Source organism: Rosa rugosa, chromosome 4 (assembly GCF_958449725.1).
Source record: "Rosa rugosa chromosome 4, drRosRugo1.1, whole genome shotgun sequence".
Classification (NCBI taxonomy): domain Eukaryota; kingdom Viridiplantae; phylum Streptophyta; class Magnoliopsida; order Rosales; family Rosaceae; genus Rosa; species Rosa rugosa.
In genome coordinates this window covers 10642304-10658685 of record NC_084823.1, presented here as the reverse complement: position 1 = coordinate 10658685, position 16382 = coordinate 10642304, and the positions used below count along the sequence as shown (strand labels likewise).

Sequence of the window (16382 nt, the reverse complement as noted above, 5' to 3'; positions counted from 1 at the left end):
TATTTTCCCTCATCTAAGAATAACTTTACATTTTTGGTCACTTTTTTCTAATTTTTTAACTCAATTGATTGTTTTATGTTACCGATTAGACTTACAACTTGAGATTATGGCCGATCATGCGGTGATCTCAGCAAGGTCAACTAGACCGACCCGAACCAGCCCGAATCAATCATGGGTCAGGATTGGATTCAAACAATTCAAAAATCCAACCAAAGTCCAAACCCAAACCCGTAACACGAAGTCCAAAGCACCGTGGCTGTATAGTTGAGTGGCGGTGACGAGAACCGGCATAGAAGGTTGAAGTCCAATGGACTCTGTGTGATCTCACTCGTATAAAATAGCCCCCCTCTTCTTGTTTCCCAAGGGCTGTTCCGAAATAAAAACAAAAAAGAGTAAAACTAAATTCACCAAAAACCACTAGAGCGAAGAAGAAGAGAACCACCAAGACCTACGCAAACCCCTTTTCTCCTTCGTCTCTCTCTCTCTCTTCTCCAAATCCCTTTCTCTTTCTCTTTCTCTCTCTTCTGCTCTGCGACGCCCTTCGAGGCTTCCACCGCCGGATGTGTATGCATCCGTCGCCGCTCTCTCCGTCCTGTCTCAGGTACTCCGGCCGCTCTCTCTCTCTTTCTTTCTCTCTCTATCGGTGTTTGTATTTGCCTGATCTACTTTTTCAATCAAAAGCTTCAAGCTTGGTGGTTTTTAGGGATTTCGGGGGTTTATCTCATCGCCGATTCCCTATCTCTGCCTCTGTGGTTCAGTTTTTGGTTTAATTTTGTGGTGTTTGTTTGGATTTTAGGATTTGAAGTAGTCTCTGCAGTAGAGAAAGCTGCGGTGGAGATATGACTACTGTAAGATCAAGCTTGCCGTCCAGGATTCGGCAGCTTCTGTCCGCCGACGGTGCTCTCGGGCCGTCTATCAAACTCGACTCCGAGCCGGTGAGTTGCTTCCCTTTCGCTTTCGGTTTGGGTTTGGTTTTTTTACATGGAGGAGACTCCGATGCTGTGTTGTGCATAGCTTGTGCGAATTTTCTACTCTTTTTTTGTTTTAGTGATTTAGAGATTAGGGTTTCATATGTTAGGGTTTCTGATTGGGAAAAGCTTGTTAGGATTTTGCTGACCCTCTTTCGGTCCATCTGTTTAGTTAGTTGGAGTTGGTCAAGTGTTTGGGGTCCTTAAGATATGTGATTGTGCTTACTGGTTGGGTTCTATTAGTGATGTGGTGTTTACAGAATAATTGGAATGTTTGGCTGGTAATGGATAAGCGAGTTTTCAATGGTCTATCTTTTGTTTGGTAGCTTTTTTTTTTAAATTTAAAATAATGCTTTTGTTCCCTGCATTGCTTAGTACTATTAGGGTTTTATACCATGCGGTGGAACTCTTGGTTAATATTCAATGTAATATCGGCCTCTTTATAATTTCCTTTTTGTGTTAGCATTAGATACATGTCATTTGTTTTCTAAATTTTTGGGTTAACTTGTGGAGAATATGTATGTTGGAAAGTTTTGAGAACCTGTGTGTTTGATGTCTGTACCTGTGTGTTTGATGTCTGTTTGGAAAGGATAGCCACCTTTTAGAATTATTCATGCTACACAGATTAATAAGTCTGTCTGCTGAACATCTGCTCCCTTAGTTGATGTACTCTTGGAATTTGCATTACTAGAACTTGTACTTTTCAAGGGTCATTGTTGGCTCCTATATCCCCAAGGCAGTTTTGACCTGAAAATAATCTGTAAATTCCCCACAGACTTGCAAGGAAGGCATATTCCCTGCTTTTAGGACTGATATTCCAAAACTGTAGTATCCCTTTTATGTCTGACTCTTTGTTCTGTATATTCTACCTCCATCTTCTTTCATGTATAGATAAATGTTGCTAAATAAATTTGAAAATGCATACAAGTCATTGTAGGTTTAGAGGAATGACCATTGTTGCTTAACATGTACTTTTCTGGCCACCTAACATGTACTTAGGGTTTGACAATCAGGAATCTATGATAACTGAAGATTTTTTTGGTTTAATGATAAGAGTTTAAATCATCATGAGTTTACTTACCAGTTTTTAAACACTAACTAGAAATTATGCATCCTGAAATTTCAATGAGAGTCACTGTCAGGAAAGTATGTTATTGTCACTCTCAGGACACTCTCAGTCAATTGAATGGTTTAAGAAACATAAGTTAAATGCATAGCAGAGTTCCTTTCCTGAAAAACACATTTTTTGGGTATAATTCATTCTGAAGTTGAGACTTTAGTTGGTGAGACAGTTAAAAGTTTGTTTTATTGCATTCCTTTTGAGTTTCTGATACTTCTTTAGTATGATAAGTCCTTGATCTTTGTTCTGATTTTCTTTTTTGAAGTCCCTTTTAAACCGTGGTATTTTTTTGTTTTGTTTTAAAGTGATGGGCTTTTTGTTGTCAAGCAAGGATTTGATAAGTGACGATAATCAAATTAGAGCATATCCATAAAAAAAAAAAATAGATAGTTACCTGGACAGGAAGATTTGTTCTCTCATGCTTGAACTTTGACAGGAAGATTTTTCTATTTTTTTTCCTAGCGTATTACTGATACGATTTATCATATACTGTTATGTAGCTCAGTTCTGAAGTACTTATTTTTTCCTATGTTAATGTGACATTTTGACTTCATTTCATTGGTTGCAGTCTCCTAAGATCAAAGCCTTTATCAATAAGGTGATACAGTGTCCATTACAAGATATAGCTATTCCTCTTTCCGGTTTCCACTGGGAGTACAGTAAGGTGATACCATGCTCTGCTTCTTCTTCATTAAGTATGATATTTTTATCTCTATTGTGCTGCTTACTTGTTTTATTTGACTTCAGGGTAATTTCAACCATTGGAGGCCGCTTTTTCTGCATTTTGATACATATTTCAAGACATACTTGTCTGGTAGAAATGACCTACTCTTGTCCGATAAAATCTTAGAAGATGATACTCCATTCCCAAAACATGCAGTACTACAAATTTTGAGAGTGATGCAAACAATTTTAGAGAATTGCCATAACAAGAGTTCTTTTGATGGCTTAGAGGTATGTTGTTGGAGCAAGGAATATGCGTGTCGCAACTAGATATATGCATTTTCTTTTCTCAATCCTTTTTTTTTTTTGCTTCCGGTGCTATTTTATTGTAGCCTTCTGTATTTTTTCTCTAATTTATCTGTATATGCTTTTCTTTTCAGCATTTCAAGCTGCTACTTGCATCAACAGATCCAGAAGTTCTTATAGCAACACTCGAAACACTTTCTGCGCTTGTGAAAATATATCCCTCTAAGATGCATGTCAGTGGAAAGATGATCGGCTGTGGTTCTGTAAACAGCTATCTCCTGTCGCTTGCACAGGGCTGGGGAAGCAAGGAAGAAGGGTTGGGTCTATTTTCATGTGTCATGGCAAACGAGACTGCCCAAGATGACGGGCTGAATTTGTTCCCATCTGATGTAGAAAATGATTCTGACAAATCTCAGCACCGAATAGGTTCTACCCTTTATTTTGAATTGCATGGGAATGCCCAAAGTACAGAGGAGAGCAGTAGCAATGTAAATAGTACTTCCAGTTTGGGGGTTATAAACATGCCAGATTTGCATTTGCAGAAGGAGGATGATTTAAAGCTGATGAAACAGTGCATAGAGGACTACAGGGTACCTCCTGAGATTCGGTTCTCACTCCTGACAAGAATCAGATATGCTCGTGCCTTCCGTTCACCAAGAATCTGCAGGTTGTACAGCAGGATTTGCCTTCTTGCATTTATTGTGCTTGTTCAATCTAGTGATGCACATGAAGAACTTGTATCATTCTTTGCTAATGAGCCAGAGTATACTAATGAACTGATTAGAATTGTGCGGTCGGAAGAATCAGTTTCTGGAACCATCAGAACACATGCAATGCTTGCCTTGGGAGCTCAATTAGCTGCTTATTCCGCATCTCATGAGCGGGCACGAATTTTGAGTGGATCTAGTATCAGTTTTGCAGGAGGGAATCGTATGATACTTCTGAATGTACTCCAGAGAGCAGTTTTATCACTTAAAACCTCCAATGATCCAACTTCTCTTGCTTTTGTTGAAGCTCTGCTTCAGTTTTATTTGCTCCATGTGGTTTCATCGTCCACTACAGGGAGTAATATTAGAGGGTCAGGCATGGTTCCAACATTCTTGCCTCTTTTGGAGGATTCTGATCCCTTGCACTTGCATCTAGTCTGTTTCGCTGTGAAAACTCTGCAAAAGCTCATGGATTACAGTAGTTCAGCTGTGTCTCTCTTTAAAGAGTTAGGGGGAGTTGAACTGTTGGCTCAGAGACTACAGATAGAGGTACATAGGGTGATAGGCTTGGTCGGCGATAATGATAATTCAATGGTCATTGGTGAAAGCTCCAGATATAATGAAGACCAGTTGTACTCCCAGAAGAGGCTCATTAAAGCTTCGTTGAAGGCACTTGGGTCTGCTTCATATGCTGCTGGCAATTCTACCAGATCTCAGCATCCTCATGACAGTTCTTTACCTGAAACTCTTTCTCTGATCTTTGGGAACGTTGATAAGTTTGGAGGTGACATTTATCACTCTGCTGTGACAGTTCTGAGTGAAACGATACACAAAGACCCAACTTGTTATTCTGCTTTGCATGATATGGGTCTTCCAGATGCTTTCATATCTTCAGTTGTAGCTGGGGTTCTTCCATCTGCAAAGGCACTTCAGTGTGTGCCTAATGGTCTCGGTGCTATTTGTCTTAACGCCAAAGGCTTGGAGGCTGTGAAGGAAAAGTCGGCCTTACGATTTCTTGTTGACATCTTCACCAGCAAGAAGTATGTAGTAGCAATGAATGGAGCTATTGTCCATTTGACAAATGCTGTGGAAGAGCTTTTGCGCCATGTATCTTCGCTAAGAAGTATTGGTGTTGATATTATGATTGAAATTGTTGAAAAAATTGCTTCCTTCACTGACAACAACAATGCAGGGCTAGCAGGAAAGGCTAGTGGGAGTGGGAGTACTGCTATGGAAATGGATTCTGAAGACAAGGAACAGCCTTTGGTAGGTGCTGTAGATTCGGCTGCAGATGGTATCAGTAATGATCAGTTCATTCAATTATCCATTTTCCATTTGATGGTACTGGTCCACAGAACAATGGAGAATGCTGAAATATGTCGGTTATTTGTTGAAAAGTCTGGAATTGATGCTTTACTGAAGCTTTTGTTACAGCCAACTGTTGTACAATCATCTGATGGAATGTCTATTGCTCTACATAGCACCATGGTTTTCAAAGATTTCACTCAAAATCACTCTGCTGCACTTGCCCGTGCATTTTGCTCTTCCCTTAGGGGCCACCTAAAGAAAGCTTTGTCGGAATTTGGTGCAGCTTCAGGGTCTTTCTTACTGGAACCTAAGATGACTTCAGATGGTGGGATCTTTCCTTCACTGTTTCTCGTTGAGTTCCTTTTGTTTATTGCTGCCTCAAAGGAAAACCGCTGGGTAACTGCATTGCTTACAGAACTTGGAAATGATAGCAAGGATGTGCTGGAAGATATTGGGCGTGTCCATCGGGAAGTTCTATGGCAGATTGCTCTTCTAGAAGATACCAAGTCTGAAATGGAGGATGAAAGTGCTGGTTCTACCACTGAGTCGCAACAGTCAGAAATGAATGCAAGTGACTCTGAAGAGCAAAGGTTCAACTCTTTTAGGCAGTTTCTTGATCCATTGATGAGAAGAAGGCAATCTGGATGGAGCATTGAATCGCAATTTCTTGATCTTATTAACCTGTATCGTGATCTCGGTCGCGCCACTAGTTCTCAAAGAACACATTCTGATGGTCCGTCAAATCTGCGGATTGGATCTAGTCATCATTCTGGTTCTTCAGATGCTGGTAGAAGGGAGTATGACCAGCAGAGCTCCTACTATACTTCTTGCTGTGACATGGTAAGATCACTTTCTTTTCACATAAGTCATTTGTTTCAAGAGCTGGGAAAGGTCATGTACCAACCTTCTCGTCGACGGGATGATATTGTGAATGTTTCTGCTGCTGCAAAATCCGTGGCTTCTACATTTGCATCTATTGCATTGGATCACATGAGTTTTGGGGGGCATGCAAGTTCTTCTGGATCTGAGGTGTCTATATCAGCAAAGTGTCGTTACTTCGGTAAAGTTATTGATTTCATTGATGTCAGTCTACTGGAGAGACCAGATTCATGTAACTCTGTTTTCCTCAATTGCTTGTATGGACATGGAGTTATCCAGTCAGTTTTAACAACATTTGAAGCAACCAGTCAATTGCTCTTCACAGTAAATAGGGCTCCTGCATCTCCCATGGAAACTGATGATGGGAACTCAAAGCAGGATGAAAGGGAAGATACTGACCATTCATGGATTTATGGTCCGTTAGCTAGTTATGGAAAACTTATGGACCACCTGGTAACATCGTCTTTCATATTATCTCCTTTTACAAAACAGTTGCTTGCACAGCCCCTTGCAAATGGAACAATTCCTTTTCCACGCGATGCTGAGACCTTTGTAAAGGTCCTCCAATCCTTGGTGCTGAAGGCAGTGCTTCCTGTCTGGACTCATCCCCAATTTGTCGACTGTAGTTATGATTTTATTACTACAGTTATTTCTATAATCAGGCACATATACTCTGGGGTTGAAGTAAAGAATGTCAGTAGCAGTTCCAGTGCCCGTATTGCTGGTCCCCCTCCTAATGAGACAATTATATCAACGATTGTAGAGATGGGCTTCTCCAGGTCTAGGGCAGAAGAAGCTTTGAGACAGGTTGGATCCAATAGTGTGGAGTTGGCTATGGAGTGGTTGTGCTCCCATCAAGAGGAAGTTCAAGAAGACGATGAACTTGCTCGTGCACTTGCCATGTCTTTGGGTAATTCAGAGTCTGACACTAAGGAAGCTGGTGCAATGGAAAGTGCGCCGGAAGAAGAAAAGGTTCAACTTCCTCCTGTTGAGGAGTTGTTGTCTACATGCACAAAGCTTCTGCAGATGAAGGAACCTCTAGCTTTTCCAGTGCGAGACCTGCTTGTGATGATATGCTCCCAAAATGACGGTCAATGTAGGCCTAGTATCATATCATTCATTGTTGATCGCGTCAAAGAATCTAGTTTGAATTCTGACAGTGGAAACAGTAACTTGCTATCCGCTCTTTTTCATGTTCTTGCTTTAATTCTTCACGAAGATGCAGTTGCAAGAGAAATAGCCTCGAAGAATGGATTTGTGAAAATAGCTTCAGATCTACTTTCGCAATGGGACTCTAGTTCAACTGGCATAGCAAAACGAGAAGTGCCCAAGTGGGTAACTACAGCTTTTCTTGCAATAGATCGGCTGTTGCAGGTGGATCAAAAATTGAATTCTGAAATTGCCGAGCAGTTGAAGAGAGATGCTGTTAGTAGCCAGCAAACATCTATTAGCATTGATGAGGACAAGCAAAATAAGTTGCAGTCTGCATTGGGATTATCTTCGAAGCACATAGAAATTAAGGAGCAGAAGAGGCTTATTGAGATTGCTTGTTCATGTATTAGGAATCAGCTTCCTTCTGAAACAATGCATGCAGTTCTGCAGCTGTGCTCTACCCTCACCAAAACACATACAGTTGCTGTTAATTTTCTTGATGCTGGGGGTTTAAGTTTGCTACTATCTTTGCCAACAAGTAGTCTATTTTCTGGTTTTGACAATATTGCTGCGACCATTATCCGTCATGTTCTCGAGGATCCTCAAACTCTTCAGCAGGCAATGGAATTTGAAATAAGGCACAATCTTGTGGCTGCTGCCAACAGACATTCAAATGGAAGGGTTTCTCCCCGCAATTTTCTAGCAAGTTTAAGTTCTGCCATTTCCAGGGATCCAGTGATATTCATGCGTGCTGCTCAGTCTATTTGTCAAGTGGAGATGGTTGGTGAGAGGCCTTGCATTGTTTTGTTGAAAGATCGTGACAAAGATAAAACCAAAGAGAAAGAAAAAGAGAAGGATAAATCTTTGGACAAGGAGAAAACACATATTTCGGATGGGAAAACTGCTCTGGGTAATACAAATCCAGTACCTTCTGGCAATGTACAAGGCAAGGCTCATGATTCAAACTCAAAGAGTGGTAAAGTTCATCGCAAATATCCCCAGAGTTTTGTGAGTGTGATTGAGCTTCTTCTAGATTCTGTGTATACTTATGTTCCTCCTTCAAAAGACAATCTTGTTGTTGATGTGCTCCATGATACCCCGTCATCGACTGACATGGACATTGATGTTGCTGCTGTCAAAGGAAAAGGAAAAGCTATTGCCTCATCTTCTGAAGATGGTGGAGCTGGTGCCCAAGAATCTTCTGCATCACTTGCAAAGGTTGTTTTTATTTTGAAGCTTCTGACAGAGATTCTAGCAATGTATGCTTCATCTGCCCATGTTCTACTTCGGAAAGACGCTGAAATTAGTAGTTGCAGGACCCCTAATCCAAAGGGTTCTACTGCTGTATGCACTGGTGGAATATTTCACCATGTTCTTCACAAGTTTATTCCATATTCGCGGAGTGCCAAGAAGGAAAAGAAAACAGATGGTGATTGGAAGCACAAGTTAGCAAGCAGGGCGAGCCAGTTTTTGGTTGCATCATGTGTTCGTTCTTCCGAGGCGAGGAAAAGGATTTTTACAGAGATCAGTTATATTTTCAATGACTTTGTGGACTCATGTAATGGCTTTCGACCACCTGAAAATGACATACAAGCTTTTGCTGATCTGCTTAATGATGTTCTGGCTGCTCGGACTCCTACTGGTTCATACATCTCCGCAGAAGCATCTGCTACTTTTATAGATGTTGGTCTGGTTGGATCATTGACTCGAACCCTCCAAGTGCTGGACCTGGACCATGCTGACTCACCTAAAGTTGTTACAGGTCTGATCAAAGCTCTAGAACTGGTAACCAAAGAACATGTCCATTTGGCTGATTCAACTGCTGGTAAGGGCGACAGTTCTACAAAACCTCCTGATCAGTCTGGCAGGACAGATAATGTTGGCGGTGGATCCCAGTCCATGGAGACACCATCCCAATCCCAACACAATTCTGCTCCAGCTGAGCGCACTGAGTCTTTTAATGCTGTCCAATCTTATGGTGGTTCTGAGGCTGTCACAGATGATATGGAACATGACCAAGATCTTGAAGGACGTTTTGCTGCTGCTAATGAAGATGAGTATATGCATGAAATTTCAGAGGATACTCGGGGTCTGGAAAACGGCATTGATACAATGGGTATACGGTTTGAAATTCAGCCTCATGAGCAAGAAAATCTTGAGGATGATGATGAGGATGATGAAGATATGTCTGAGGATGATGGAGATGAAGTGGATGATGATGAAGATGAAGATGATGAGGAGCATAATGATCTGGAAGATGAAGTCCATCACTTGCCACATCCTGACACTGATCAAGATGATCATGAGATTGATGATGAAGAGTTTGATGAAGAAGTATTAGAAGAAGATGATGAGGATGAGGAGGATGAGGAGGATGGAGTTATACTGAGGCTGGAGGAAGGCATAAATGGGATTAATGTTTTTGACCATATTGAGGTTTTTGGAAGAGAGCATGGTTTCCCTAATGAAACACTTCATGTGATGCCAGTGGAAGTTTTTGGGTCTAGACGTCAAGGGCGCACTACTTCTATTTACAGTCTTTTGGGCAGAACAGGTGAGAATGCGGCTCCATCAAGGCATCCTCTTTTGGTTGGACCTTTGTCTCTGCATTCGGCCCCTCCTAGGCAACCAGGTAAATATCTTTAAATGCTTTTCATGTGTTGTAACTGTTATATTTTATTTATAGTTAACTTTTCTGATGGTCGTTATTGACTTGCAGAAAATTCTCGTGATGGCATCATACCAGATAGGAACTCTGAGATCACTTCATCAAGATTGGACAGTATTTTCCGATCATTGAGGAATGGGCGCCATGGACACCGTCTGAACTTGTGGATGGATGATAACCAGCAAGGTGGTGGATCAAATGCCGGTGTAGTACCCCAAGGACTTGAGGAGTTGCTTGTTTCCCAATTGAGGCGACCAACACCCGAAAAGACTTCTGAAGAGAATACAACACCAGTAGATTCTCAGAACAAAGAAGAAGTAGTTGAGTTGCAAGAACCGGATGCAGCTGTAAGACCTGAAATGCCTGTTGAAAATGATATAAATAATGATAGTGCTAATGTGCCCCCTGCTGATACAATGGTCAACTCTGGCAATGCTGATTTGGTAACACCAACAGCAAGTGAATCTTTACAAGCAATGGACATGTCTAGCACACATCCACAGTCTGTTGAGATGCAGTTTGAACATACTGATGCAGCTGTGCGGGATGTAGAAGCTGTGAGCCAAGAAAGTGGTGGAAGTGGAGCAACTTTAGGGGAGAGCCTTCGTAGCCTTGATGTTGAAATTGGGAGTGCTGATGGTCATGATGATGGTGCAGATAGGCAAGGATCCTCAGACAGAATGCCACTTGGTGATTCTCAGGCGACTCGAGCAAGGAGAACGAACATATCTTTTGGGAATTCTGCATCTGCAAATGCAAGAGATGTTTCACTTCATAGTGTAACTGAGGTTTCAGAAAATTCTAGCCGGGAAGCAGATCAGGATGGTCCAGCAGCAGAACAGCAACTTAATAGTGATGCTGGTTCTGGGGCAATTGATCCTGCTTTCTTGGATGCTCTTCCTGAGGAGTTGCGAGCTGAAGTCCTCTCTGCACAACAGGGTCAAGTAGCTCCACAGTCAGCCTCTGAGCCACAAAATGCTGGTGATATTGATCCAGAATTCCTTGCTGCCCTTCCCCCGGATATCAGGGCTGAAGTTTTAGCTCAACAGCAAGCCCAAAGGGTACATCAGTCTCAGGAACTGGAAGGTCAACCAGTTGAAATGGACACTGTTTCAATAATTGCAACCTTTCCTGCAGAATTGAGAGAAGAGGTACATTGTTTATCAGGTTGTAGGCAATTTATATTAAAATGTGCAAATAAATTCTTTAATAAATGTACATTTCACTTTCTGTTCAGGTTCTGTTAACTTCATCTGATGCTATACTTGCCAATCTTACACCGGCTCTAGTTGCGGAGGCAAACATGTTGCGCGAAAGATTTGCCAATCGTTATAATCGTACCCTATTTGGTATGTATCCTAGAAACCGTAGGGGTGAGGCGTCAAGACCTGGCATTGGATCCAGCCTGGACAGAATCGGTGGAGGCCTTGCCTCACGTAGGCCTATAGGTGCTAAGGTAGTTGAAGCTGAAGGAGCTCCTTTAGTCGAGGCGGAAGCTCTGCATGCAATGATTCGAGTGCTTCGAATGTTTCAGGTAGGTAGTCATGAGTTTACTATGAGTTTTCATCAATATGAAAATTTCCTTAATATGTGAAACATGATGGATGTAATCTTGCAGCCTCTATATAAAGGTCAGCTGCAGAAGCTTCTGTTGAATTTATGTGCTCATGTTGAAAGCAGAAATTCTGTTGTGAGAATTCTGATGGGCATACTAATGCTTGATACAAGAAAGCCTGGGAATCACTCAACTGATATCGAAACATCGTATCGGCTTTATGGTTGCCAGGGCAATGTGATGTATTCACGCGCCTCAGGTAAAGATGGTAAGATATCCTATATGACAAAATTATTAGAGAAATGAGTTGCCTGTTATTTGTATTAAACCATCAACTAATAATTAGGAATGAAATGAAGTAGTATTGAAACCTTTCTTTGTACGCGCTGAATTTCTGTTAGAATGTTATGACACATGTGCTTTTCTTCTGTCTGGATTACATGAATTTTTTTAGGGGAGAACATGCATATAATTTTCAAAATTGCTCCTGAGGGGGGCATACATTTTATTCTCACTGTTTGAGTAATGAGTATTGTACAGTAAATGATTTTCAAGACATGACTAACAAGATCAGTCATTATATAATACCTTTATAGGTCTGATTAAATTCAAATTTCTTACTAATTGTTATTTTGTGGGTGAGTTTCCTAGGTCTAATGATTAGTTGACATCTAGATAATTCTTCTTGTGATCAGTGCAATAATTTTTAGTAACCTCATCCTTACCATATGATGCTGGGGATTTACTTTACTAGCTTCTGATTTAGCTTCTAACGATTAGTTTACATGTGGACATTTCTTGTGACCAGTGCTTTAAATTTCAGTGGAGAAAATTTGTTACTAATCTCACACTTACCGTGTGACATTTGGGATGTACTTTTGCTAGCTTCTGATTGAGCGAGTTACAGGGCTCTAACATCTTGCCTTTTATGATATAGGAGTTCCACCATTGTTATCTCGCCGCATTCTGGAAACTCTGACATATTTGGCTCGGCATCATCCTAACGTGGCAAAGATTTTGCTTCATTTAAGGTTGCCTCATTCTGCTCTTCAAGAAAGAGAGAATAGTGATAGGGCTCGTGGAAAAGCTGTGATGATTGTGGAGGAGAATGGTCAAAATAATCAGGAAGGATATCTGTCCATAGCCTTGCTTTTGAGCCTCTTGAATCAACCCCTTTATTTGACGAGAAGTATAGCTCATCTTGAACAGGTGGGAATATGGACATATTTAGTTTTTTTTTTTTTTTTTCTCTTTTTGGGGGTTATTTTTCTATGCAATTGGACTTCATAGATTTACATTCATCTCTTTGTTGTCATTTTTGCAGCTACTTAACTTATTGGATGTCATCATTGATAATGCTGAAACCAAGTTACCGGAAAAATCTGGGGTTTCTATTACTGAACAACCCTCGGCTCCTCAAGCTTCTGATGCTGAGATGAATACAGAGTCTGGTGGCACGTCCGTTGATGTTGGAACGCAAAGTAAGGTTGTTGATTCCTCCAAACCCTCCACTTCTGGTGCAGATGATGAATGCCATACTGAAAGTGTTCTGCTGAACCTGCCACAAGCAGAACTTCGCCTTCTATGTTCATTGCTTGCACGAGAAGGGTATAGCATCAACTTTTTTCTATACGACAAAAGCATAATCATTTAGTTATTCCCCACCCCGGCGACCCCCCTCATTTGTTTGTTTGCGAAATTGATTATACTTTAATCATATGTTCAATTAGTGCAACTTATCTGAAGATAACGTTGTTGCTGTTATTATTGTTTAGTAGGTCAATAGCTGCTATGGAAAACTTTTAGTTCCATGCACTTTGGGTATTTGACATTTTCTTTTTCGATCCAGGCTTTCAGATAATGCTTATACTCTTGTGGCTGAGGTAATGAAGAAGTTGGTGGCAATTGTTCCTACTCATTCCAATCTGTTTATTACCGAGCTAGCAGATGCTGTTAGAAATTTGACTAGATCTGCCATGGATGAGTTGCGCAAGTTTGGTGAAGCTGTGAAAGCGCTCCTAAGTACCAAGTCGTCTGATGGAGCTGCTATTTTAAGAGTTCTGCAGGCATTAAGCTCCCTTGTTGCCTCACTGATTGAGAAAGAGAAGGATCCACAGATTCTTGCAGATAAGGAGCACACTACTCTTTCTCAGGTTTGGGATATCAATGCAGCCTTGGAGCCTTTGTGGCTTGAGCTAAGCAGTTGCATAAGTAAGATAGAAAGCTATTCAGAAACCACCCCTGATTTGTTGACTTCATATAGAGCTTCCACATCTAAACCATCTGGTGTAATTCCTCCCCTGCCTGCTGGGACTCAAAATATTTTGCCATACATAGAATCTTTCTTTGTGGTTTGTGAGAAATTGCATCCTGGGCAGCCAGGCCCTGGTAACGACTTCAGCGTTGCTGCAGTTTCTGAGGTTGATGATGCCAGTACATCTGCTAGCCTGCAGAAAACCTCGGGTCCCACTGTGAAAGTGGATGAGAAACATGTTGCTTTTATGAAGTTCTCAGAGAAACATAGGAAGTTGCTAAATGCTTTCATCCGTCAAAATCCTGGTTTGCTAGAAAAGTCTTTCTCGCTGATGCTGAAGGTTCCTCGCTTTATTGATTTTGACAACAAACGTGCTCACTTCAGGTCAAAGATTAAGCATCAACATGATCATCATCACAATCCTCTAAGAATTTCTGTAAGAAGAGCATACATTCTTGAAGATTCATATAACCAGCTTCGCATGCGGCCAACTCTAGATTTGAAGGGGAGATTGACTGTTCACTTTCAAGGAGAGGAAGGAATTGATGCTGGTGGACTCACGAGGGAATGGTATCAGTTGCTGTCCAGGGTCATCTTTGACAAGGGAGCACTACTATTTACAACAGTAGGCAATGAATCAACTTTTCAACCCAACCCTAACTCTGTTTACCAGACAGAACATCTTTCATATTTCAAGTTTGTTGGGCGAGTGGTGAGTACAAGAATTTCTCATGGTCTTAGCTGAACTGAGGTCATTTGATTTGCTAGAAGTTCATTCTCTTCTTTACTATTACAGGTTGGGAAAGCACTTTTCGATGGTCAATTATTGGATGTCCATTTTACTCGATCCTTCTACAAGCACATTTTGGGGGCTAAGGTGACTTATCATGATATTGAGGCCATTGATCCTGATTACTTTAAAAACCTCAAGTGGATGCTCGAGGTATGCAGAATGCATTTAACTTGGATTCACACACACACACACACACAGTTGCCTATATCCAACCAGTGATTAACTCTTCTTTTTTGTCTGTCATGTGCAGAATGATATAAGTGATGTTCTAGACCTTACTTTCAGTATTGATGCAGATGAGGAGAAACTAATATTATATGAAAGAACAGAAGTAATGCAATTTATCTTCGCCTTAAACAGAATTTTTTGTCCCAATACGACTTCTGTGTATTAATTTTTTTGAGCATAATGCAGGTAACTGACTATGAACTGATTCCTGGAGGGCAAAACATTAAAGTTACAGAAGAAAATAAGCACCAATATGTTGACTTAGTTGCGGAGCATCGATTAACAACTGCTATTCGTCCCCAGATAAATGCGTTTTTGGAAGGATTCTCTGAATTAATTCCTAGGGAACTAATATCCATTTTCAATGACAAGGAACTGGAACTATTGATCAGTGGGCTTCCAGATATTGACTGTGAGTTTCTTTTGTCTGAGCTATTGTCCTAATTTTGGCCTTCTATATTTCAGGACGTGCAATTCTCATAACAATTTTGTTTTCCATGTGTTTCAGTGGATGACATGAGGGCAAATACCGAATATTCTGGATACAGCCCTGGATCTCCTGTGATACAGTGGTTTTGGGAGGTTGTCCAAGCTCTTAGTAAGGAGGATAAAGCTCGACTATTGCAGTTTGTGACTGGCACCTCGAAGGTATGGGTCTGCATTCTTTTTGTTTATTTGCTCTATTGCAGGCATGACCTGTGGGTACATTTCTCTCCAGCGGAATCCATTATCCATGCCTTGGAGAATATATGGGGGTTCTAAGTTGAATTGTTTTCTAGGTTTTTAATTCCGCTTTACATATGCATCTAGTCTCTTGATTCAAAATTCATATGTGCTGTGCGATCTCATTACGCTGCATCATGTTATTCTATCACATGTATGCATTGGGAAGTATAATGTGTTGAGCATTTTTTTTTTTTTTTTACCATTTTGTCCAGGTACCTTTAGAAGGTTTTAGTGCACTTCAGGGGATTTCAGGCTCACAGAAGTTCCAGATACACAAAGCATACGGAAGCCCTGATCACTTGCCATCTGCACACACTTGGTAACTTCTCCCATCCCAATTTTTTCCCTTTAATTTGCAAATATGGTTTTACTTTGTCATGGCCATTTCAAGCCCCTTCCCTCCTCCTACACTCATTTATTGTTTCTACTTCCAATCCAATCCACTATTACTTTATCATGGTTCATTAAAGAATTTTCTTGTTAATGCAGTTTCAATCAGTTGGATTTACCAGAGTATCCTTCTAAGCAACATCTTGAAGAGAGATTGCTTCTTGCGATTCACGAAGCCAACGAGGGATTTGGTTTTGGTTAAGAGCGTAGATTGGGGTCATAATGTGGTCGCCATGTAGATAATATAAATCATGGAGAGGGAAGTGGTAAAGGGGCGTATGGGATTTTGCGTTTTTATTTATACATTATAAAACTGTACAGTTGCTTTTTTCAATGAAAATTGCTGTTGGCAGTTATTTTTTGCCAATTTGCTTTCTTTTCTGTTTGATGCTCTCTCTCTATATGGCCTTAATTCTATTTCATTTGCTATCAGAGATAGATGACTTGATTGATCAAAATGCAAAAGCTACATGACCACCTATCCGCATTGCCATTGATCATTGGACCCTTACATTACTTGGCCCAAATTCATTACCTAATATCTAAATTACACCTTTGAACCAGCTACTCGTTTTCAGAGAAATTAAATTTTGCCGACTTGGCAGAGAGGAAAAACCTTCTCTTGACGTATGTTTTGTCGGAAAAGGTGTATCTTGAAAAAGATA

General features: G+C 40.7%; 1 protein-coding gene across 2 annotated transcripts; it reads left to right on the top strand.

Annotated features, from left to right (window-relative positions):
• The first annotated feature begins 379 nt into the window (after positions 1 to 379).
• LOC133745707 (E3 ubiquitin-protein ligase UPL1-like) lies at positions 380 to 16098 on the top strand. Of its 2 annotated transcripts, none has more exons than XM_062173825.1 (17): positions 380 to 601; positions 797 to 935; positions 2657 to 2752; positions 2836 to 3042; positions 3192 to 9735; positions 9823 to 10922; positions 11009 to 11305; positions 11390 to 11585; positions 12264 to 12535; positions 12651 to 12934; positions 13176 to 14292; positions 14377 to 14523; positions 14624 to 14704; positions 14788 to 15013; positions 15110 to 15249; positions 15540 to 15646; positions 15817 to 16098. In XM_062173825.1, exons 2-17 carry the CDS (start codon positions 840 to 842, stop codon positions 15917 to 15919), a joined length of 11013 nt encoding a protein of 3670 aa, XP_062029809.1. In that variant the 5' UTR covers positions 380 to 601; positions 797 to 839; the 3' UTR covers positions 15920 to 16098. The 2 variants fall into 2 exon arrangements, with proteins under 2 accessions (XP_062029809.1, XP_062029808.1); XM_062173824.1 differs by having other exon boundaries at positions 11390 to 11594.
• The last annotated feature ends 284 nt before the right edge of the window (positions 16099 to 16382 follow it).